This window comes from Podarcis cretensis, assembly GCF_951804945.1.
Source record: "Podarcis cretensis genome assembly, chromosome: 5".
NCBI lineage: Eukaryota > Metazoa > Chordata > Lepidosauria > Squamata > Lacertidae > Podarcis > Podarcis cretensis.
The window spans coordinates 1,086,392-1,111,574 of record NC_137174.1 but is presented as its reverse complement, the minus strand read 5'-3'; the positions used below and the strand labels follow the sequence as shown (position 1 = coordinate 1,111,574).

General features: G+C 45.0%; 1 protein-coding gene across 7 annotated transcripts in view; it reads right to left on the bottom strand.

Annotated features, from left to right (window-relative positions):
• The window catches only part of LOC307215684 (potassium voltage-gated channel subfamily KQT member 1-like), a 373,811-nt gene that overhangs the window by 281,441 nt on the left and 67,187 nt on the right, over positions 1 to 25,183 (bottom strand). For 5 of the 7 annotated variants that reach the window (XM_079975199.1, XM_079975202.1, XM_079975198.1 and 2 more), the window contains 7 exons: positions 21,942 to 22,038; positions 20,526 to 20,666; positions 19,100 to 19,210; positions 18,556 to 18,651; positions 12,708 to 12,833; positions 8,282 to 8,444; positions 480 to 506 (listed from right to left, as the gene is read on the bottom strand). In XM_079975199.1, coding sequence (XP_079831325.1) covers positions 480 to 506; positions 8,282 to 8,444; positions 12,708 to 12,833; positions 18,556 to 18,651; positions 19,100 to 19,210; positions 20,526 to 20,666; positions 21,942 to 22,038 — 761 coding nt within the window. The remainder of the gene's footprint in view (positions 1 to 479; positions 507 to 8,281; positions 8,445 to 12,707; positions 12,834 to 18,555; positions 18,652 to 19,099; positions 19,211 to 20,525; positions 20,667 to 21,941; positions 22,039 to 25,183) is intronic. The other 2 variants (XM_079975201.1, XM_079975203.1) reach the window with 1 other exon arrangement.

Here is a 25,183-nt window from a genome sequence, read left to right as displayed (position 1 = left end):
TCTATTGTTCCCTCACAGTAGCCACCCCCCCCCCCCCAGTGAATAAAGGCACTTCTACTCAGAAATATGCCCCATTGAGTGAATCCAGGTAAATCCACCATTGCTTGTGATGAGGCTAAACTCAAACTCTCATTTGTCTCCTGAAGCACATACTCATCAGGGAAGATATGAATTTTTAGGCAAAATGATACAAATAAACAAAAATGGCCCAACATTCCACCGTGCACACAATTTATGTTGCTTGTTTGGACCTATTTCTTACTCTTATTGTAATAAGCCAAAGCTCAGCTTTTTATTCAGACATTGCCATGTTAAACATTTCATCATGTTACAGAAAATCTGGAAGGTGTTTGCAGTAAGAGCTATTAAGAAATCAGGGGTATAGTTCTATTCTGTATGTGGATGAAATACAGAGTGCATGAAGTTATATGGGGCCATTACCTTCAACAGGCATCTCTCACAAAAAGTTTCCAACCTACCTGTCTGCTTGAACATCCGTGTAAGACCTAGTGGGGAAGAAGGGTGCAATGTATTCAGAAAAGTCAGTCTCAAGTCAACTAAATTTGGCTTAAGAGAGCCATTTCTAAACTGAACTGAGGAGGAGAAATCACCAGCGAAGATTCTCATGCTGCCCCAGAAGCAACCCAGGCTCTGATCTGGTGACCAACAAGTATGATAACCTTCAAGAGGATCATCAATAGGAAATATCCATCAGAAACGCCCAAGTCTTTCACATGGAAACAAAAAAGCCACAGGTGTTGGGCGGTAAGAAAAAAGCATACAAAATCCACAATTGGTTGATACCTTCATTAGGACCAGCCAAAATGTCATAAAATAGTGGAAAATGCTTGAGTTCTGCATCAGGAAGATGTTACACAGAACAAGAGGTACAGCGATGAAGAAAAACAAAAAATAGGCATGGATGTTATAGCTATAAGCTATAAGGTCAGGTTTACACTCAGATCTCAAGATGGAGATAGCAAACTGTGTAAGCCTCTCCAAGATGCTACAGGCATCAGATCACACGCCTAAGATTCTAGGACAAAGATGCAGTGCCAGCTCCCCATTTTCAAAAGCAAAAGGGGACCCACCTGTGCCACATGCTTTAAGCCAGAGTGGGGAACTGAATCTAGTCAAAGGGTGGTTCACTTTAGGAATTACCGGTAGGTGGCGTCAATCATATGATGTCAGGAGACTGTAACTTCCTTCTGTGGCTGGAAGGGAAGAACTGGAGCACACTCATAAGTGCATTTTGCAGCTCTGGCTTGAATTTGGCACTGAGTGAACTCCTGATTCTTCCTTTTGAATGTGGTGCTTCACCAAGCTGAATCTTTACCAGTCCCACACCTGTTGTCATATGACTTCAGGCGTGACTTTAGCTGAAATGGCCCCACAGCCCAGATGGGAATGCATGACTGGCCTAGTTAGGTCCAGGGGCCAGAGGGTTCCCACCATTGCCTTAAGCAAAAAACAGGTTCCTAGGGAGCTGAGGGGATGCAACACTCCACATTAATAGATTTTGGATATAAATACACACAGTCCCTTCAACCCTGACCCTGATTGCAATGGGGTGCCTTTCTGAGCCTATTCTACTCCTCAACCCAGAACTAACCTTCTGTTCCATGGCAGTGTGGTGTGCATAAAAGGTAAAGGTAAAGGTACCCCTCCCCGTACGGGCCAGTCGTGTCCGACTCTGGGGTTGTGCGCCCATCTCACTTAAGAGGCCGGGGGCCAGCGCTGTCCGGAGACACTTCCGGGTCACGTGGCCAGCGTGACGAAGCTGCTCTGGCGAGCCAGCACCAGCGCAGCACACGGAAACGCCGTTTACCTTCCCGCTAGAAAGCGGTCCCTATTTATCTACTTGCACTTAAGGGTGCTTTCGAACTGCTAGGTGGGCAGGAGCTGGGACTGAAAGACGGGAGCTCACCCCGCCGCGGGGATTCGAACCACTGACCATACGATCAGCAAGTCCTAGGCACTGAAGTTTTACCCACAGCGCCACCCGCGTCCCTGTTGTGTGCATACCCACCCTTTACTATGAGATCCCAGGGTAGGTTGCCATTTTCTTAAAATATTTAAAACAATTAAGATAGATTGCAATCAATAAAATAGGGTGGGTCCTACTATATCTATATCTCAGGTGTCAAAGGCGAGGCACACACCTTCAGCATCTAATCTAGCACTTCACCAGGAAACAAAGCAAACTGAAGTGGAAATGTGGAGAACCAAACATAAAACTAGGAAAATGGGAAACAGAGAAACCAGAGCTGTCAGATTTGCCCATCCATAAGAGACACACTCAGTGGTGTGATGCCATTGTTTGACAGTCATCCTTCCTTTTTCCTGACCCGCTCCAAGTCCATGTCAGAATGGCATCACATCAGAAGAAGTGGAACATTTCAGAGGTAGAAAGAGATGACTGATTTGAGAAGAGGGTGGTGGGTGACTAAAAACAGCTTCAGCCACCTCTGTTTTATTGCACATAGCAGCAGAGCCCAATGTGGCAAATGATACGCAGTTACTTGTTATAACAGGGTTAGCCCATGTTGGTGCCCTACTACCAGACTTACAGTCTGGAGGGCACCACCTTGGCTCTTCCACATTAAAGTACAGTGGTACCACGGGTTACATACGCTTCAGGTTACAGATGCTTCGGGTTACAGACTCCGCTAACCCAGAAATAGTACCTCGGGTTAAGAACTTTGCTTCAGGATGAGAACAGAAATTGTGCTCCCGCAACACGGCAGCAGCGGGAGGCCCCATTAGCTAAAGTGGTGCTTCAGGTTAAGAACAGTTTCAGGTTAAGAACGGACCTCCAGAACGAATTAAGTACTTAACCCGAGGTACCACTGTAAGTATTTCAGACTCTTTCAATGCATGTTTCTAATAAGATTTAAAGGAGCTTTTAAAGTTCAGCCTCAGTTCTGCAAATGGTAACTCTTTCTATGTTGCAAGCTGTGAAATTGGCTCCAACCACACCATGTTTCTCACAGCCAGGAATCTGCCACACATCCCTCAAGTAACCTGTCCCCATTTTGCACCATTCACAGGTCAAGGGCCTAGCTAATAAATGAAAGAAATTTAAGCCGTGCTCCTACAACCCCACACATAAAACTGCCATTTGAACAGAGCAGCAGCTCATCCCAGATCAGGTTGATATAACCCCACAAATTAAATGTGAATCAGTGAAGATCCTTTACTTGAGGGCATTTAACCAACCAAGTCTTTGCTGAAGAGAAGAATCCTATCCCACTTTGTACCTTTGTGCCTTACTTGAACTATTTTGTGTCCCTGAGTGGAACCCAACCTACAGTCTTGACCATTGTCATGTCTCTGTTGAGCATGGCTTGCTTGGTTCAGAGCATTGCAAGATACCACAGATAACACAAACGTAGGGGAGAGAATGACATTAATTTTCATAATCTGTTAGTAAGCTTCCATACAGTTGCAGACAGAATTTGTGTAAATAGTGTCCAAACTGCAGATAATCAGAAGTGTGACACTGGAGTTGCTAGCAAAGCATAACACAAGGGCCAATAATCTGTGCCTATAATCTAGCACCTGACACTGGTCTAACTTCTTACTTTGAGCTGCTCACAAACCAGTCACTTGCTTTGTGATGCAACTACCAGCTTGACTCCAGAGCACCAGCCCTTACAGTATTATTAGTTACACTGAATTAGAATAAGGAGAGGACTCATTGTTATGAAGTCCAAAAGGCATACTTGCTATTGAGAAGAAGCCTCTGCAGTCTGATCTCAAAGGGAAAAGCTACTATGTGCAAACACAGCTCTAAAAAGTCCTAAAACCTAAATCCCAAACTGAGAATTATTGTTCTATTTCCAGCAGACATTAGTCATTGTGATGTTTTGGGCAATTTTGATAAATTCAACAGTAACTGCTCCGACATGACAGCTTTGAGAGGCTGGCAGTGATCAATATATTCTATCTGCTAGATGAATCCCTGGAGTTATTAATCTTCTTATCCTAAGAATACATGTATTATTTTTAGAAGAACAAGAGATTGTTTAACAACTATCAAGTTATTTTTATTATACACAACCATGCATGAACAAACATCTACAAACCACATTAATGAGAGGGCCATCAACAGCCTTTTAATAACTGTGGCTGGTTCAACAGCTACGGTCATTCCTGGACTGGGAAAGCCTGGTGACTAGACTTAACTGTCAGGGGTCCTTTACCTTTACCTTTTTAATATGGTGTGATGGTGGTGGGAATTAATGGAGGCAGACAAAAGCAATATCAGGGTCTGATCCAGTTGGACTGTCCTCTCCTCTCCCCTCCCCATCACAACACCAACAGACATCCTCTGTCCTGTGATAATATCAGGGCCTGCTCCAATCAGAGAGTCACCCACCCCAGTAAGGTACAATGGACACTACCTGAGCCAAAGGCAAAATCAGACCTTGTTTCAACAATTGCTCTGTGGAAACAGAGAATGAGGTAGGCAGGCAAATTAACATCAGGGCTGCTTCAGTTGGATTGTCCCCTCCCCTGCCTCTTATATCATTTATTTGGTTTAATAAAATAAAACTGTATTCCACCTTGGGTTAGTTGGCAGAAAGGAAGTATGCAAATTCAATAAACAAACAAACAAACCCAGCTCCTAGAATGCTCAGGTAGCAAGCAGACCTCTGTGAATCTGAGGCCCCACCATCTAAAGTGCTTCTGCCTTCATCTCTCCCACCTCTGTTTTTCTTAAACAAAAGAGTGATGCAGTAAGGCACATGGCAGCTAACCCACTCAAAATGATTAGGATGTGATATTCAAAACTGAGCTTTCTATTTGATCACAAATTCTCTTGCCATGGTAGTCTTGACGTTCTCTTAAGTAGGCTTCTCAGACAGACTATAATTGTTACACAGAGGTTTCCTGAACCCACAAGAACTGAATGGAAAGGAATATTTCACCATGCACAGCTTTTTCCCATTACCATGCTAAAGTGGAAGTGGAAGCTGCACAAAGCATATTTTCTCTTCCACGCACCTCTTAAAGGTACAGAATGCTTGAGGGAGTCTAGGTGGGGAAACTCTGGCTTAACCTGGAATACTGAACACATGAATTGGCTATCAACATTTAGCATTGCAGCAGATGTCAAACCCTTTTGGTGGCTGCAAGATTTCTTACCAACATGAAGGTATGGAAGGGTGGTATAACCAGTGAACATTGCCTGTCATTCAAAACCTACCCACATTTGGATCAAATGTGGTGATGAACCTGGATTGCATTGCCCATGATTGCTGTGGTTTGGTCACTTGCCATTACTGAATTCCATTGTAATACTCTATTTTGAGAGACACTGAGCAAAAATTATCATTGCCAATGGTTATGAATATTTCACCATCTGTCCACCACAGTTATATGTGTGCCTTTTGTTACAGGAGAACGCAGCGGCTGTCAGGTGAAGAACTTCACACCATGAGAACATGAACTCCCTTTTCTGAAGGAGTGGTTAGAGATTAAATAGCCTTAAACTTAGGGATGGGTGAAACTTTCCAAAATGGTTTCTCATTTTTCCTATCTTTAGTTCAGCTCTCCATATTTCCACATTACTTTGTGGATTGTTCCTAAGTTCCTAAGTTATCAGAATATTAGTGCATGTTCTTCCAAAGGGACACATTTTAAAAATGCAGTTTCTACTGATATAATGTGTATTTGCATGTTACATACATGCAGTTCTATGCACACTTTACCCAAGTATATGAATTTTTGCACACGCTACTTGGGTGGATAACTGCATTGCAAAATTCATTTTGAAGGATGGCTGTGTTTTGGTTCTTGGATTGTTTTAGAAAGTACAAATTACCGCATTTTTTGCTGCATAAGACACCTTTTTTTTCCTCCTAAAAAGTAAGGGGAAATGTCTGCGTCTTATGGAGTGAATGTGTGGTCCCTGAAGCCGAATTGCCTGAGTGCAGGGGCAAAAATCGGATCGTGCGTCATGAGGAGGGAAGGCTGCAGAGAGGAGGCTGTTGGGGTTCCTGTATCGGGCATATTTTGGTGTGTGTGTGGAGGCGTGTGAGTCGTGTTGCTGCACGGGAGAGCGTGTGGTTAAAGGGGGCGTTTGAGTGTCCTTGTGTGTGGCGCCTCTCGATCGCTGTACAGCATCCCAAGGCTACCATCTGTTCATCAGCCCTGTTCCCCTTGCCTAATTATTGTAGCGCCTTCCTAAGGATTCAATTCCGACTCCTATTTTGTTTTGCGCTCCCCACCGCATACGGTTTTAACTGGGCGGTTAAAGTCAGCCGCTGCTCCCCGCCTTTTGCTCTTGTCCCTTTCTGGCAGGGAGCGCACAGCTGCCGTGAATTCCTTTCCTGCCCTCTGCCTCAGGGTCTTACTGCCCACCCTCTTGTATTTTCAGTTGTTGTGTTTGCTCGGAATGGGCCAGCGAAGGCCCATTTCCCTTGCTCAGTGTGTCTGCTTGCTGCGAGGTGACATGGCTAGGAAGGAATTAGCAGGTGGACATGATCCTTTCCCCTTCCATTGCTCAGCGCCGGCCGCGGCACCGTCACCTCGCAGCAAGCAGACACGCTAAGCAAGGAGATTGGTGGCAGACAAATGCAACAAAGAGCAGGGAAATCCCCTGCCCTTGCAGCAAGCAGAGGGGAAAGGATTGTGTCCTTCCTGCTAATTCCTTCCTAGCCACACTGCGCGCAGGCTCCAGCCCACACGGCTCAGCTTCCGGCAGCTAGGAGCGCAACTGGCAGCTGCCGCAGCCTCCTCTCTGTGCTCCGGTGCTGCTGCTGCTGCGTCTAGGGAAGCATGCCAGGGATGCGCAGGCAGCAGGAAAACATGCAGGTGGGGGAGAGAGGGGGAGGCTGGCTTGGGGGGAAGGAGAGAACTTTTGCCTTCCTTCCTTTCCTCCCTTCCCTTAAACCCCTCTCCTGCATCATTAGCCACCTCCTTCTCCACACGCCCCACGCGTGCTCCTTGTTCCTTCAGTGTTTTTCCTTCCCTCCCCACTTAAAACTCCTATCCTACAACATTTGATTCAGAATATTTTTTTTCTTGTTTCCTCCTCTAAAAACTAGGTGCACCTTATGGTCAGGTGCACCTTATGGAGCGAAAAATTACGGTAGGTAGATTTAAATGCAAACTGAATCAAATTTCTCTCCCATCTCTACCTACAGATTAACTAGCAGATACTCAGGACAGTAGAACAACCAAAAATATGTGGTACAGTCTGAGAAATATCACAGTACCAAAAAGTCAAACAGGGAAAAGTACTATGGAAGTGTTTTATGAACACACATAGAAGTACAAACACACTAAGAATATTCCTTGCAGTTGGATATATGTTTTTGCCTTTAATTACACTTCCTTTCAGTTGTCTCTGAGGAAGAGCAAAATACTCTCTAAATATGTTACATATATATTAAGTATCTACTTCCTAACAATCCATTTCAGCAGTACCTTTCTGCAGTCAGCATACATGTATGTCAATGCACAAAAACAGTAGCCCTCCCAAGTTTGCTTACAAAATTAGAGCTTTCAGGGACTCCTGTGTTAACAAGCAAGCAAGCTGGGTCCTATGCTTTTAGAAGCTGGACCTTGACTGTCTTAAGAGTGACAGTAGGTTATGGGAGGAAACACCACTGCTACCACTCATTCCTCAAGTAAAAGAGCTCAATGATGAGGGGAATGCATTTTAATTTTCCCACATATATTCCAGGATTAAGCTCCAGCACTGAGAACAGATGCTGGCACAGATAAAACTCTGCAGGAGGCCCATTTTAAACGAAGTTGCATGTCACTACCCACCCTTTTCATATCACATAGAAACCCTAATCTGAGCTTTACCCACCTATATCAGGAGCCTGTGGTAGTCAGAAGGACACATCTGAACAGAAGATGAGCAAGCAAGAAACCTGTGAAACCATTTCCTCTCTGGACCTAATTTCAGCTCAATCTGCTTTTTTCACCTGCCTTGGATACCCATGCACTGCTTATTGGTGCCTGCATCACTCTTTCACCATACCTTCGCAAAGGAAACAGCCTAACGATTATGTTCAAACTGGAACTCCTTATTTATTTCTCTCCATATACTGCTAAGATAGCTTCTGGTTTGTTTCTGTCCAGCATAGGAAAGATGGGAGAATTGGGTGTGAAATGGGCATTTATGACATGAGCAGCATGTACCAGCATGCTGCTTGCTCATGTTAAACCACAGCTAATGTTTAACTATGGTTTAACGACTGAAAAATTAAACTCATGGCTGCTGTATACATAAAAGATTCATTGTAAGATAGTAGGTTACCTCCAGGTTCATCAAGGTAGAAACTCATCTCTTTCTTGTCTTCTCGCTGACCGATATGGTCATAAGTAATTTGTGGAATAGGCAGCACTGTCTCCCCTGGATTCATTATAGGTGTGGAACCATTATCACGCCCAGGTTTTCCTTTCCTTTTGTATCTTCTGCTCTGTAATAAAACCATTTCCATACCAAAAAAAGTATGATACAAAAATTTCAACTTCTACAGGCTTGGAAACCCCAGTGATTAAGAAGTGTATAAATAACTGAAATAAATGGTGTGTGGGCAAGTTGAGACTTGTATACATTTTTAAAGGGTTCATTTGAAACAATCAGCATACTTTTTCATCTGAGACTTCTTAAGAAGTTGGCAACCACAGACCATATTAACGTTCACCTGATATACTGTTCTATCTTTACTGCCCGCCATAGAACCACAGCTTAGCTACCCCACAGGTATTTTTGCTCTGTGAAGAAATGACTGTCATACCCCAACATCCTGAAAATGTGGTTACTAGAGTCTTACAGGAAATGTGGGGTAGCTACATAGGGACCTCTACAGCTGTCCAGACCACACTTACTATTCAATCCTACACAAGTCTACTCAGCATTCCATTGGGTCCAATGGGGTTTATACACAGGGAAGTTAGTGTAGGGCCTCCTTCACACACATTATGAATTAATAAAAAATTGTGATGGGCTCACTCACATACACATATCAACATTGTTGAACTTTTTTAGTTCTGCCCAAAACTGTTTTATGGAAAATTGGCAAAAACAGCACTGCCAACACTTGCCGATTTCTTACCAGACACTGCTGCCGACTCCAGTATTCCACATATGTCCGGGAAATCCCAGGTGTATGGCAACCCTAACATTTCACTTGATTCTTGAAGACCGCAGTGACAAATGTGCATTTGGGAACCAGTTACAAGTCAGATGCTAAGTAGCAGTAGTTGTTTGTTTGTTTGTTTGTTTGATTTATATCCTGCCCCTCAACAGATTCCCAGAGCAGCTTGTATTCAAATGCCTTATTTAGATTAAAGCTTTCCAGTTGCATCAGAGAATAACTCCTTTCTGAGACCTGGTCCATGAATTCATTTGTTTCCCCCATCTTTACATGCACCTTACTTCCTTATTATATTGTATTATTATTATTGTAAGCCATTATTTTATACCGCAAACTTCCTGAAGTGTTTTTCTGAAAGTAAACAAATTAAGCCAACAAGAGGCAAAGTCACTGTAAGTTTATTAAATAGAGCAAAGTACAAATTAACATCTGGGACATCAGTAAAACCCTGATTTTTCTTTTTATGCAGGGTCAAGTGATTTGATTTGATATTGATTTAATATCTGTATTCCACTTTTCCAACAACAAATGATGAGCTCAAAGTGGCTCACAATAATCACAATAGCATTTTTAAAAACAAACCCAAACTTTGCAATTATTATAATAACAAATATACTAACATATTATGTGGGGCCCACTGTGATTTTGGCAACAAATGGAAGTACTGGGCCTGTGGACAGGCCCTGAGTCTGCCTCCTGGAGTCCCCGTTGCTTGTGGGAACTGGTGGGTCCATCAGCCAATCAGGAAAGTGTGGGGAATTTAATCGTTTAATGGTCATATGGGAACTTTCTGTCTGGGTGGGTAGAAGGGGCCTCTGACTACCTGAGTGGGTTGAGATCAGGATTATCTGTTAGTGGGGACAGATAGTTAAATAGCGCTCAGTTTGAGATAAGGATTGGCTGTGAGCAAAGTTGGTCTATTTGAGTGGAGCTAGCTAGGCAGAGCAACCCAGCTTTGATTCAATAAGGGGAAGGTTAGGATGGCGCTGTGGTCTAAACCACAGAGCCTAGGACTTGCCAATCAGAAGGTCGGCGGTTCGAAATCCCCACGACGGGGTGAGCTCCCATTGTTCAGTCCCAGCTCCCGCCAACCTAGCAGTTTGAAAGCACATCAAGGTGCAAGTAGATAAATAGGTACCGCTCTGGCGGGAAGGTAAATGGCGTTTCCGTGTGCTGCTCTGGTTCGCCAGAAGTGGCTTAGACATGCTGGCCACATGACCTGGAAGCTGTCTGCGGACAAACGCCGGCTCCCTCAGCATATAGAGCGAGATGAGCGCTCAACCCCAGAGTCGGCCACGACTGGACTTAACGGTCAGGGGTCCCTTTACCTAGGATCCTGGAAGGGGCTGGGAGCATCTTAATTGTGGTGTGTAAGATAACAGATATCATAGAAATTTATCTGTCCAGTGACAGGTTTAAAGAGTGAAGTTAAGAAATATCTTAAATATCTCTGCAAATAGTGTTTGCCTGAAACAGTGTTGCGCCTTTCAAAAGCAACCATACGCTATAACCTAAGTGAGTGTAAATAAAGTTCAAGTTTTGTTCTAAAAGCCTTACTTAGATCTTCTTCATGAGGGAACTGTGGTCACAGGTTCCCCTTCACATAATTAATTCTGTTGTTAAACAGAAATGCTACCACAAACCAATAACTATGGACCTCTACTGTGTAATACAGTGGGAGATTTATCTAGCGACGCATCCAAAATATCTGTCGCATTACCCAGCACCATCTTCATTGAGGGTGTCTGTCACACTGCCATTCTGCCAAGATGACAACATTTAATTTAAATGGTGGTAAGAAAGACAATCGGGACGCAGGTGGCGCTGTGGGTTAAAGCCTCAGCGCCTAGGGCTTGCCGATCGAAAGGTCGGCGGTTCGAATCCCTGCGGCGGGGTGCGCTCCCGCTGCTCGGTCCCAGCGCCTGCCAACCTAGCAGTTCGAAAGCACCTCCGGGTGCAAGTAGATAAATAGGGACCGCTTACCAGCGGGAAGGTAAACGGCGTTTCCGTGTGCGGCTCTGGCTTTGGCTCTGGCTCTGGCCAGAGCAGCGATGTCACGCTGGCCACGTGACCCGGAAGTGTTTCCGGACAGCGCTGGCCCCTGGCCTCTTAAGTGAGATGGGCGCACAACCCCAGAGTCTGTCAAGACTGGCCCGTACGGGCAGGGGTACCTTACCTTTACCTTTTAAGAAAGACAATGGGACACGGGTGGCGCTGTGGGTTAAACCACAGAGCCTAGGACTTGCTGATCAGAAGGTCGGCGGTTCCAATCCCCACAGCGGGGTGAGCTCCTGTTGCTCGGTCCCTGCTCCTGCCAACCTAGCAGTTCGAAAGCACGTCAAAGTGCAAGTAGATAAATAGGTACCACTCCGGAGGGAAGGTAAACGGCGTTTCCGTGCGCTGCTCTGGTTCGCCAGAAGCAGCTTAGTCATGCTGGCCACATGACCCGAAAGCTGTACACCGGCTCCCTCGGCCAGTAAAGCAAGATGCGCGCCGCAACCCCAGAGTCATCCGCGACTGAACCTAATGGTCAGGGGTCCCTTTACCTTTACTAAGAAAGACAATGTAGCACAATTAATGGCTTGGGTCCAACTTACTTAATTTTGTGCTCCATTACAGTATTTAAGGTCCATTAAGTGACTTCCTCTTAATAATATTTTCTATGGGGGAAAATGAGATAAAAAGAAAGGACACAAAAAGTACTTCTGTTGTCTGACCTTCCACCCACTAAAGATTCTGAAAGTGACCTCCTTTCTAAAGCCTTATAATGCCCACCTGTATGGGTAAGCCTGTGAGACTCATGGCTACAAGGGGAGAAAAACTGAGAAATTTCCATCAATTTGGTTACATTTTGTTATGTCATGGCATCTGACTTCTAAGATGTGGCATGTGATAAATCTATGGGTTGTAGCTGACCAAGTCACACTCAGTTTATCCCCACTGAAATTAGTGGACAGTTAGTATGAAGGGCTCTACTCGGAGTATAACAAATAAAATATTTTAAAAGCTGTCCTGGAATAAAGAGTCCCTTGCTAACTGAGGAATGACTTATTTTATAGGAAGGCATACTTAGATTAGAAGATGAACAGCTGGACAACAAGGTAAATTACTGTTTAAATATTCTTGGAGTGGGATAAAATGAGGGCTCAGCCACACTTACCTTTGCTAAGCATTTCTAGGCACAGGTCTGTGGTTTAAAGCTCTTTAAACAACAGCCGTTTTTATTTTGCCCCAGCACTTTCTCTGCAAAAACCCACTCTTTACTGCTGAATCAGAGCAAACAGCAACCTGTGGAAAACACAAATTGCCATTTGTTCCAATTCAGCATTAAAAAGCAGGTTTTTCTGAGGGAAGTGGCTGGGTAAAAGAAAAAAGTGCTTGGACACAGAGCTTTAATGTGCAGACCTGTGCCCAAAAAGGTAAGTTTGGAAGAGTCCTGAATTTTACTTCAACAGGTTCTCCAGTTCTCCTAACACCTGAACTGATTCTATGGAGTTTCCAAACCATGTATTCTGTGTTAAGTTTGTTGGATGGAAAGGCAGGTTATAAATGTAACTAATAAACCAATGTGCTCCTTCTGACCTGTTTTCTGAGATTTGGGCTAGATGGTGCTGCTGTTTTCTTTGCGTTTTGAGCTGTGGTGACATAGATCTTCCATGTAGCTGTGGAATTGTATGACTTCTCTGCTGCATAACACCTCCACAGAGTCTGCAGGACATAAAAAAAACTCTTGCTAATACTATATATAAAGACGGAAAGTACATAACCTCTCTGTAATTAAGTAGTGTTACTTGTCTTGCATGAACAGTGCAAAAGATTTCTACCACAAGTATTGTGAAAAAAATTAGTTCAAATGCAGTTCTTCCTTGCCACCCATTTTGCTTTTATAGAGGTATGACTGACTGATTGATTGATTGATTGATTGAATGAATTTCAATCTCAGGGGGTCACAGGGTGGTTCACAGAATAAAATCAAGATATAAAACCACAAAATACCTAATAAAAATAAAAACAGCAACCCAATAAACCCCCCCCCCAAAAAAAAACACATTTTGAAAGGGCATAGGATGTAAATTGTATCAACCAAAGGCTTGGTTAAAAAGGAACCTTTTTGCCTGGCACCTAAAGGTGTATAATGAAGGTCCTGGGCAAACCTCCCTAAGGAGAGCATTCCACAGATGGGGAGCCACTGCAGAGAAGGCCGGTTCTCATGTTGCCACCATCCGGACCCCTCAAGGAGGGGGCACACAAAGGAGGGCCTCTGAAGATGATCTCAAGGTTTGGGTAGGTTCATTTAGAAAGAGATGGTCCTTGAGTTATTGTGGTCCTGAGCAGTTTAAGGCTTTATAGGTCAAAACCAGCATTTTGAATTGGGCCTGGAAACTACTTAGTAGCCAGTGCAATCAGACCAGGATTAGTGTATAATATGCTCAAACCGTCTTGTTCTGGTTAGCAACCTGGGCGCTGAATTCTGCGCTAGCTGAAGTTTCCGAACCGTCTTCAGAGGCAGCCCTACGTAGAACGCATGGCAGTAATCTAACCCTGAGTTTACCAGAGCATAGACAACAGTAGCTAGGCTATCCCTGTCCAGATAGGGGCGTAAGTGGGCCACCAGCTGAAGCTGATGGAAGGCGCTCTGGGCCACTGAGCCCACCTGAGCCTCGAACGACAGCAAAGGATCCAGGAGTACCCCCAAGCTACGAACCTGCTCCTTCAGGGGAAGTGTAACCCCATCAAGAGCAGGCAACCTCCCAGCCATCTGGTCTAGGGTGCCTCAGTCTTATCTGGATTGAGCTTCAGTCTGTTGGCTCTCATCCAGTCCATTACCGAGGCAGGACACTGGTCCAGCACTTCCACTGCCTCACCTGCAGATGTAAAGGAGAAATAGAGCTGGGTGTCATCAGCATACTGCTGACAACATACTCCGAACCTCCGGCTAACCCCACCCAGCGGTTTCATGTAAACAACATGGGCGATAGGATTGAGCCCTGCGGTTTCCACAGGGCTGAATAGCATTCCCCAAGTAATAGAACCACCACAAAGCGGTGCCACCCACCCCTAGTATGGAGAGTCACTCCAGAAGGATACCATGGTCGATGGTATCAAAGGCCGCTGAGAAGTCGAGAACAATTAACAGGGACATGTTTCCCTTGTATGTCTCTTGACAGAGGGACCAAAGCTGTTTCTGTTCCCAAACCAGGCCTAAACCCCGATTGAAAAGGATCCACAAAATCAGTTTCTTCCAAAAGCACCTGGATCTGGTCTGCGACCACTCGCTCCAGAACCTTGCCCAGGAAAGGGAGATTAGCAACTGGCCAGTAGTTAGTTAGGTTTTCTTAATTCATTGATTCAGTAATGACAAAAATATCCAATTGTGGAATTTATTTATTTTTTGACAAGAATACTACAAGGAAAGTAGTATTTACTTGGAACAGTGCCAAATTAGTGTGCACCACAGGACACATGTAGTCTGCTCTGCCATTGGTTAGTGAGGTTTTTTACTGTAGCCCCATGGTTCCCACAGGGGGGAAATTTGATTTTTAAGGAGGGCAATTCAAGAATGAGTTATTAACAGTGAATGGCCTTTTAGGCTTCCTCCACATGAATAGGAGTTCACTTTTTGAATAATAAGAATTATATGTCACGGGGGGAGGTATCAGGATTTTAGAGATGCTTAGGTGGGGCATGGCCAAAAAAAGGTTGGGAACCACTGCTCTAGCCTACAGGTTCAGGGAGCAGGCCATTCTGCTGGTGAATGTTCTGTTCTGTATTATGCCATGAACATCACGAAGTTGAAGACTGCATTAATATTTAACAAAGTAGAGGTTTATTTTAAAGTAATAGCTAGAATGTTAAGAAATCAGTCCAATACACTCTGTAATGGTTCTAGGGGTTGCTTGTGCGTAAGCCGATGCAAACACCTGGCTGGGTTGCCTGAGTGAACCTTTTCTGTCCGGACAGCCACTCACCCGTGGCTGCCTCAATCGCTGGCAGAATCTGTCAGTGGGCGTTTCTTGAACTTCTTCCAGCAAAGGAGCTCTTTGACGCCTAGTCTCCTCCTACTCTCTCTGCGCGAAAGCCTTCTGCGCAAGGAGGGCGTAGGCAGCGGAGGACCCCTACTCCCCCCGCTGGTCCCCGGCAAGGAGTCATCGGACCGCCTCGCCGCTTCCCCCATCTGCCCCCCTTCTCCACTGGTGCTACACTGATTCTCTTCCCCAGAAGATGGGCTGCCTCTCCCAATCCCGGAACGCTCTCTGGAATCTCTCTGGATTTTGCTCTCTCCCTCCGGCACTGATGGCAGTTCCCTGACATCCACCTCCTCCTCAGGATCCCCCTCACCCCTGGCACGATCTTCCGATACAACCTCCTCTCTCTCCTTGGTCGACGATGTGGGGAATCCCCTGAAGGAACTGTCATCATCTTCTGAGGATTCAAAACTAGCCTCCTATCCGCTCGGATCTCTTCCCGCTGGTTGAACCTCCCAGTCTGATCCTTCTCTCTCGGACACTTCCCCTCCCTCTTCGGAGGCAAGAAAACCCACAAAGTCCCCTTCGTCATCTGTGGGTCCAAATTCTTCCTCCCAGAATCTAGCTAATGGTTTGGGCTTATTCGGGAACAAACCGTGGAATTCTTCCACCAGATACCCATCAGTGATTGATTCAGGAGGGACCCAAGTGTTTTCCGCCCTGGGTTCCCCCTCCCAGGCTACCAAGTACTCTACCTGGCGACCTCGCCACCTTGAATCGAGTATTTCCTTGGCTTCATTACAGTGTTCCCTCTCCTCTACCCGCGGGTGGGTGGTAACCCCTCCCTCCCGTCCCGGGAATTCCCGCCCCTCCCTGTAAGGTGAAAGTAGGGACCTGTGGAACACCGGATGTATCTTCATGCTGTCAGGCAACTTGAGCTTGAATGCCACTGGGTTAACCTGCTGTATTACCTCAAAAGGCCCCAGCCGCCTAGGCTGCAACTTCTTGCACCCTCCCTTTCTTAAGATCTTTCAATGCATCATTCTGCGTCGCCATTAGGGGCCTGATCCATTCGCGTGCCCCATCCTGCAGATGTCCAACAATGTAAGCCACCCTCTCCCCGTCATCCGCAAAGTCATTTTTCTGCAAATCCAAAGCGTATTGAATTTCCGTTTGAAAGGCATTTTAGTCTTGGGGCTTTCCACCAAACTTGTGTACCAGCCCCAGGACCTTCCTCCCTATTGGGGTGGCTTTGACCTGTGCATCCTGAGCCCGTCTCTCCTCCAGCCGCGCAGACAGGGTAGCAACATGCGCCTCCAGGTCTCAGTTCCTCTCGACCAGACCTCGCACCATGGATTCTTGCTCTGTGTCTCTGGCCGGCCCAGTTTGGCTCATCGTGCTGCCTCTCCGGGGCTGCGCACAAGCAACGTCAGGGACTGATGGATTGCTGTAATGGTTCTAGGGCTTGCTCGTGCGTAAGCCGGTGCAAACACCTGGCTGGGTTGCCTGAGTGAACCTTTTCTGTCCGGACAGCCACTCACCCATGGCTGCCTCAATCGCTGGCAGAATCCGTCAGTGGGTGTTTCTTAAACTTCTTCCAGCAAAGAAGCTCTTTGACGCCTAGTCTCCTCCTACTCTCTCTGTGCGAAAGCCTTCTGCCAAAATCACACATTGCATTTTATAGCATTTCAATTATCAAAAAAAATTCTTCATCTAATGTCCATTACCACCATGTACAAGTTTTGCTTTTCCAGCTCAGAAGCTGGAATATTAAACATCCACATGAAACACTTCTATTCACAGTGGCACAACTAACACAAGAAGGTTAAAATGCAAGTGTAAATCCACCTTCCCACATGGTCATCAGTCAATTTAAAAACCTGACATAAGAGACCTTAAACTTTATTTCTTTCCCACCTGGCAGACCAACAGTTGGAGGGGCTCAAAAGTGCTTGAAGTTGACCATGTGACATGAACATCATTCATGTTTGCAAGTGCAAGTTTTTAACACAGGATGCTGCAGCCATCTGCTCTATTCCGAGATGGAAGTCAACATGAAGGCCAGTTCTTAAATTCTAACCTGCATTTCTCTCAAAATTTTGAATTCAAGATTACCTGCAATTCTATGTTACTGTTATTTGTGTGTAAGGCTTTCTACCAATGTACAGGAGTGGGTGTGTGCATCAGCAGTGCAATGCAATGCACAAAAAGAATCTTGTTGTACTTTCATGTACAGCAACACGCTGTTTGCTTCCCTCCCTCCCAATGTTTTATCAATGCATACATGCGCATCACTGAGGAAAGGTGCACATGAACTGAAGGAACTGAAAGCTGAGGCAAACTGTACATGTTCCAAATCAATAATTTATAATGGAAATTTTCCTAGTTAAACTGGAATGCAGGTGCGGAGATAACCACACAAACAATAAATTGATGGCACAGAGAAGGGCAGGAAGCGTTCTGTTGTTTCTGAAAATGTGACACACACACTGCCTCCTCCTCCGCAGCCTGGAGGTGGCCCAGGGAGTAACAAAAGGCCAGAGATGGTGACACATGGGTGCGCGGAGGCAGCCCCCTTCCCAGCTGCCCCCGAGCTCCCTACCCTGGGGCAACTCCTGAGTGGGAAGTCCTTGGCTCAAGGCTGGGCTGAAAGTTCTCCAGTGACATATTTGGCGCAACATTTGGAGAGAATGGACAGGTTATATTGGATCTGGAAGTAACTGACCTTGACACACATACACCATGGCCTGTTTCATGTCAGCAAAAGAGCGCCTTCCGGTTGCTGCCAGATTTCCCCAGGATTCCTCTATACGCAACTTTACTTCACTATATAGTATCACTCCAAGGGTGTTCTGGGAATCAAATGATGGCTGCTTCCACTGCCACCAGGATGCGGGTGGCACTGCGGTCTAAACCACAGAGGCTAGGGCTTGCCGATCAGTAGGTCGGTGGTTCGAATCCCAGTGACGGGGTGAGCTCCCGTTGCTTGATCCCAGCTCCTGCCAACCTAGCAGTTCAAAAGCATGTCAAAGGTGCAAGTAGATAAATAGGTACCGCTCTGGCGGGAAGGTAAACGGCGTTTCTGTGCGCTGCTCTGGTTCATCAGTCATGCTGGCCACATGACCCAGAAGCTGTCTGTGGACAAACGCCGGCTCCCTCGGCCTGTAGAGCGAGATGAACATGCAACCCCAGAGTCGTCCGTGACTGGACCTAACGGTCAGGAGTCCCTTTACCTTTTACCACTGCCACCACCACTATCTAGGATAAATTTGGCCCTTTCAAGTTCACTGAAATGCCCCACACATGCACTGCAAATAGTGGAACATTACAGTTCAGACTCCAAAATCCTAAGTTAATACCAAGACACTGTAGCAGAGTATTGCTCTTTGTAATCTCTTTTGTTGGGGTGGTGAGAAGTTACAAACGTCAGTTCACTTTCTCCTATTTCTTCATCAAGTATTTACCTGAATTAGAGATGCTGCTGCAGGTATTTGCCTGTTGAAATGTTTTTGACGTTGTTTCTGTTGTACCTTAAGTGCAAAGCCGGAACCCAGGATGCCCTGAAAGTCGAAAAGCAGTTATTTGTTGAAGAAAACTGCATTTAATGCTTACAGTAAGGTAAGGAATCTGCAGTAAGCCACAGGGGTGTAGTGGGGGAGGGGGGATGGCTGCTGGGGTGATGGCTTCGGGCACATTTTTCCAGGGGGGGGGGGCACTGCACAGTTAGCTCCTTGCTCCGCCCTGCCAGCCCCAAGCCACTTTGCAAGGCTAGGATGATCCAAGGTCTACGTTGGCCAGCCGGGCTCCCCCCCTGCACAGTGGGAGGGGGTTGCTCCAGCAATGGCAAGGCCTGGGCTGGTGCAGCAGGCTCTTTTTACCCTCTGCACGCCCAGGTGCGCACCCACCCCAGGTGCTAGCAAAGCAGTACATTGTACACATCAACCACTTTCTTAAGACATCAGCAATGTTTACAAACTGACTTAATAATTATTTAAGGTGTGCACTCACCGCTGGAAGAGCAAAGAAAGAGATGGCAAACACAGAGAAGCAAGACGCAATTGTCTTGCCAATCCATGTCTGTGGCACTTTATCACCATAGCCAATAGTAGTGACTGTTACCTGTACAGTAGATGAAAAACAGTTTACAAAAAGGCTGTAATGACAATAGTCTGAAAGCTGGTTCACATTTGTATAGATTTAAAATTGAAGTACTGTGCATTTCTGTCAGATGTAGCTCATCCTTCTCCAGGCACAAGCTCTGGGGAAGCCAATTGTGCTAGTCTGCCATAGGAGGCAGCAGTGCAGAGTGCAGCCAGCCAGGGCAGCAGCTCCAATAAATGACTCCTCTCCCTGGGGCAGTTTTGCAGCATTAAATAAATATTCAAGGGATTCCACAATCTCCCAAAACATAAGCACTTATTTGGATTGCTTATATGTATAAGATCAGTATAAGTTCACCTGAAACATGGTGGGCGGGACACGGCACAGTATTGAATCAGGATTAAAATCACTGGGAGGTGTGCTTGTGACATGCATTGGGAGGGGGACCCAATTTTAACATGGGTTTGTAGCTCCTCACATTTGTCAGCTTATTTCTAGGTTTCTCTGTCTTGATGTTTTGGTCACACACTGTGAATGTGCTTAGGATTGCTCTTGTTGACTCAAGTGACCAGTAGGATGCAGCAGAGTGATAACTTCAGGGGGTGTATATATGTGTGTTTATATATGAGCTCCTTCCTGCTGGCATGTTTGAATACTATACTTCAAATCTGATGCTGTTTTGACACTCTGTCATGGTCTTCTGCTTTGTTCTGAGCCAGCTTGAAAGGATTTGTTTGCAGAAATAAGGGATATAAATGACTATAATAAATAATAATGAGGTGCAATGGCCATAATGCTCATTCACATTCCTCTTGTGCATGACTCAGATAAAAAAAGAATGAGAATGTGAGATTAGGTTCCGGAAAAATGTGGTCTAGCATTTTTTTTCCAGTGGTTGACCTCCATATGCTCCTGACCGGGAAGAGATGAAGAGAAGCAAAAGAAGGGACTTATCACCACAACCAGTAGCAACAACTTCCCTGTTAATTATGCTGTCAATGAAAAAAGTACTTTCTTCTGTTCCTCTGAATCCATTCCCAAGCAATTTAATTGGCTGGTGATGGTTTTGCCTTACACCAAGTATACCATTAACTTCACAGGTTCGATCCATGCTTGTATAGCAAGATTTAATTTAATTTTATTTAATATGAAATGTTCAGATTTAAGAACTTCGCAAAGTAACTTTGGCCTTGCTTCTCTTCTACAACCTACAACACAGAGTCTTTTTGTACTATTTACTCTTAACACTAATTTCAATCAAATTCCTGATTCTGAATATTTCACTGAAAAGGTGATCTTGCAGCACTGGATATGACGCAAGAGATGCACTTACCACACCCCACCAGAGAGCATCAGCATAACTGGAAAACCCTGTTTGTCCCTCCTCATCCACTGCATCCTTCTCAGCGAGATAGACGAAGTACGATGAGAAGATCAATCCCAAGAATCCAATATACAGCGTAGTTATTAGTTCCTAACAGGAACAAAACTGGATTACTGATTGGAAGCTCTCTTTGTACAAATGCTGATTTTGGTTTAAAAAATTACTCATAACCATTTCATATTTTTAATAAAACATATCCAGTGATGCTGGTCTGCTTTATGACCTGTGGCAGTCATGTCTCACCTTTGAGTTGATATGCTAGCTTTTATACATATTGAAACAAAATTTTGAAGAGTATGCGTTTCTGGTAAACATAGACTAGAATAAATCTTATTTTAAAAAGCAAAAACAAACCCCACTGTGAGCTGGCTACCCAGAGCCTGGGCCATATCCAAGAGTATGCTTAAAGTCTAGCCAGTGAAGCACTCAAAAGTGATTCAAGTTAGCAGCTGAATGTACTGTTACCCTGTTTGTCAATACAGCTGAGGGTCCAACATGGATCCCTATAGGGCTAACTGCAGCCATTTTTAGGTACCAAAGCCCTGGGTGGGCAGGCAGCATTGGAAACACCTGCTGCCCCAGCTAGAAGGCCACCAGTTGCTGGGGCGGCTCTATAAAGCCAGCCTACCCGAGGGGCGGGGCTGCCCCCAAAGCAGACGACACCAAAGGGGGTCGTTCCTTTGGGGGAAGCACTTTGGGGGTGAAACGAGGTTGTGGGCCAGCCCCTTTATGCTAAAATTATGGTTTTAATTGGGATGGGGTTTTAACTTGGGTGGGTGTTGTTTATTTGGGGTGGGGTTATTTTAAATTGTTCTTAAGTGTTGCATGTTAATTTGTATTTTAAAAAATAAAAAATAAAAATAAGGCTGATTAATATTCTACAGCCTTTTAAATGTGTTTGTGGAGGTTATTCGCACTCACGCAAGAGGTGCCCATCGCATCAGGAGGATGCTGTGTTGCCTTCCTCCAGTTCCAGAGTTGCCAGTTCAGGAGCCCTAATGGAACCCAAGTCTCTGTTGGAGTTAATGACTGCTAAAGCAGGAAGGGCCTCTCTCATGGAAGGCTCTGAGATAGAGCTGCATGTCCTGTTCAAGGCTCGGTCTGAGAATGGCAGCTGCTCTGCTGTTGTGCAGTATCCAGCCCAAAGCCTGTACAGAGCTATCTCAGGCACTAGGGAAGCCTTGCCTCACCTTGCCTCTGTACTGCTGAGGCCAGGGATTAAAAAAAAGAACACACTTATAGACTGCCCCAAACCCTACATTTCCAGGTGAGTTCATTTTCACCATACCTGATGTTAGAATAAGAGTTTTACAGGTGTAAAAAGAGCCTGTTAAACATATTCAATAACCTTCCCATACTCAATACCTGACGATGTATGAATACAACAGATCCCAAGAGCCTCCAAGTGCCACCCTGTCGGTCTACATGAAGCATACGAAGTATCTGCAAAAAACGGATTCCCCTGTGGAAAAAATGGCAGAATGCAGTGAGAGCCCATTAGACATAGAAGGCCTATCCGTGGAAATGTGAGTATATTTTCTTCTGAATACTACAATGAAATTTGAAAACTCATTAGTACTAACAGTACTCAGTCAAATAAATTATTTATCAGTTAGACCAGTCAAAGAAGTTGTTGAGCTTTTCTTAGGGGAGCTCACCCCTTAAATAGCTTATCTTTTTCGCCCACAGCCTCTGTCGCGCAACACATAGTGCACCAAAGAGTTCTGGTGAGTTCCGGATGAAAAAAAGTCCTGAGTCAGACAAAACCAACTACAGTGGCACCTCTGGATGCGAATGGGATCCGTTCCAGTGCCCCGTTCGCATCATGAGCAGAACACAACCTGTGTCTGCATGGGTCGCGATTCGCCACGTCTGTGCATGACTGAGCGTCATTCTGAGCATCTGCGCATGCGGCGAAACCCGGAAATAACCTGTTCCGTTACTTCCAGGTCACCGCGGGATGCAGCCCGAAAAGATTTAACCCGAAGTGTCTTTAACCCGAGCTATGACTGTAGTAGCTTTGTGGGACAGAAGAAGTAAATTTTATCTGCTTCCTGGGGCAGATCTACGAAATTTTAGTGTTACATTGCTCATTGATTTTGCACATAGCTGTGAAGGGAACGGAGTGGAAAAAAGCTTGCTCCACTCCGGTCTGATTCCAACCCTTGCCACCATGGACAGGTATGATTGGCCAGAATTCATAATTGGGCCTGGCAGGAACTCCCGCCCTCCTACACAGCCAGCACGGGGGGTTTCCAACTATAAGCCGCCCAGGCCAGCATTGCTCCTGGGGGTCAGGACCCATTTCTATGGGCTGCAACCACCACCCACCCCAGGACTGGATAAGTGGCCATTATCTCACACTCTGGCTTCCACCACAGTTCCCAGGGAGCTCAGAGGAAGGGAGATGCTTTTTGCTTTTTGTCTCTTTCCCAATTATCCTTTCAGCGCAAGGCCTTCCTGGTTTCCTTTTTCACAAGCAGCTGTCTTGTTTCAATCTGTAGCCTATGCGCTCCCAAACAGCAACATATATGTGATATGCAGATAAATGCATTTTTTGTATGCAATGTTGTGCCTGAATGTATCTACTCTCACTGATAGATGCAGGCAACTTTAATATGGAGCCTGAGGACTCCCAGAACGTGATCCTTGTTAGAAAATGTAGTAAAAAGTTATAGAAGTTTTATTCCCTGATATTTGATTTAATTTATTTCTTCCATGTATTTATAACTGCAAGGCAGCCCTCATTGGAGGATCTGTGGTGCATCAGCACAATCCTGTGTTTGCATTAAGTGAGTGTGGGAGAGGAAAGCCAAGAGAAGGCACATTTTAAAATGGAAGTTTTAAACAAAAGCAGAGATTTGAATAAAGCAAACAGGAAAAGTTGTGGTTTTAAACAACAGCAGAGGTATGAGTAGATTGATATTGGCAGTTTCAAACAAGGTTTGAGTACAGCGAGAAGTGAGCTGGGAAATGCTCTGTTGTGCTCGCTTCACATATTCCATAGTACCTTCCCACAATCATGTATTTCACTCTGGGTATGACATGTTGTCTTCAATATGAAGTTTCAGATTCAATGTAGTAATTTAGAAGATACAGTGCTACCTCGGGTTACAGACGCTTCAGGTTACAGACTCCGCTAACCCAGAAATAGTAGCTCGGGTTAAGAACTTTGCTTCAGGATGAGAACAGAAATTGTGCTCCCGCAACACGGCAGCCACGGGAGGCCCCATTAGCTAAAGTGGTGCTTCAGGTTAAGAACAGTTTCAGGTTAAGAATGGACATCCAGAACGAATTAAGTTTTTTTTTTTTTAAATGATATTTATTCAAATTTTCCAGAATATATAAATACAATAAAGAACACAAAAAATACAACAGAAAAAAGATAAGAAAAAGTGAAAAAAGAAAAAAAAAGAAAAATACACATCCCTTATTACATCTTTTCATTTGCCTGTTTCTTGGACCTCCTCACACCTCCCTTTTTCTATTCTAACTTAATTCGTTGTTTCAGCAAATTCTTCCCATATTTCTCAATTTTTATTTAAATAATTTGTCTTAACAACCTATCTCATTAATTAATTCACCATATCCTTTCCATCTTTTACCATTGTAATGGGGGTTGGGGTTGCTTGTGCGTAAGTCGCAAACTGCTCCAAGCTGAGTAGTTTGGTTAAAACTTTCCCCTGGCTGGACAGTCAGCGCTCCGTGACTGTCTCAATCACTGGCAGAATCCGTCAGTGGGCGTTTCCTGAATTTCCTCCAACATAAAAGTTCTTTGACACCAAGTCGCTGCCTAGCTTCCCTGCGCGGAAGCTTTCTGCGCAGAGTGGGCGTCCCAAGGGGAGGTCCTGTGCTCTCCCCGCTGGTCTCGCTGGAACAGTCCCGGAGCCTTCCCTCCGAAGCTCCCTCAGCCTCCCCTTCCTCCCTGGCGTCACGTCTATTTCCTTCCCCAGCGGAAGCTCTCCCTCTCTCCTTGCTGGTTCCCTCTCCAGCATCATTGGGGAGCCTTACCACCACCCTTGGCTCCGATGGCAGTTCCCTGACAACCATATTCTGTTATTCAATTTACCTTAATTTATTTAACCTTCTCTTACCTTCAAAACCTTAAGATTCAAAGTTTAAACCATATTTATACATAACTCCTTAAATCCTTTCTACTAAAGCCAATTAGTTCCTTTCCAGCATTTTCCCTGATATTTCATTAATATTACACTAATTCCATAAATAAAAAAAGAAAAGAAAAATTTTCCCTTATTATTATCCAACGTCCCCTCTGTTGAATAATTAAGCGTGACTAATTGGTTTACGACCCCAATTAGGTGCAGTTTATAGCGGTCCGGCACGTTTCCCTCTCAGCTGCGCCGATCTGCTTCGCTCCGTCACGCCTTGCAGAGTAAAACACAGTGGAAAAAACTGTTGCTTCAGATCCTTGCAAACACACTAGGCATTTGTGTGCTTATTTATTAGCCTTTATTACAGCAGAATATTTACAGCTCAACATTTCTCAGATTCTCCTGGGCTGCTAGCATTCATGGCTGCCTTCTCCTCCGAAGAACAAAGAAGACAAAGAAAAAAAACTCCTCCCTTCTTCCAAACCTGACGTCAGA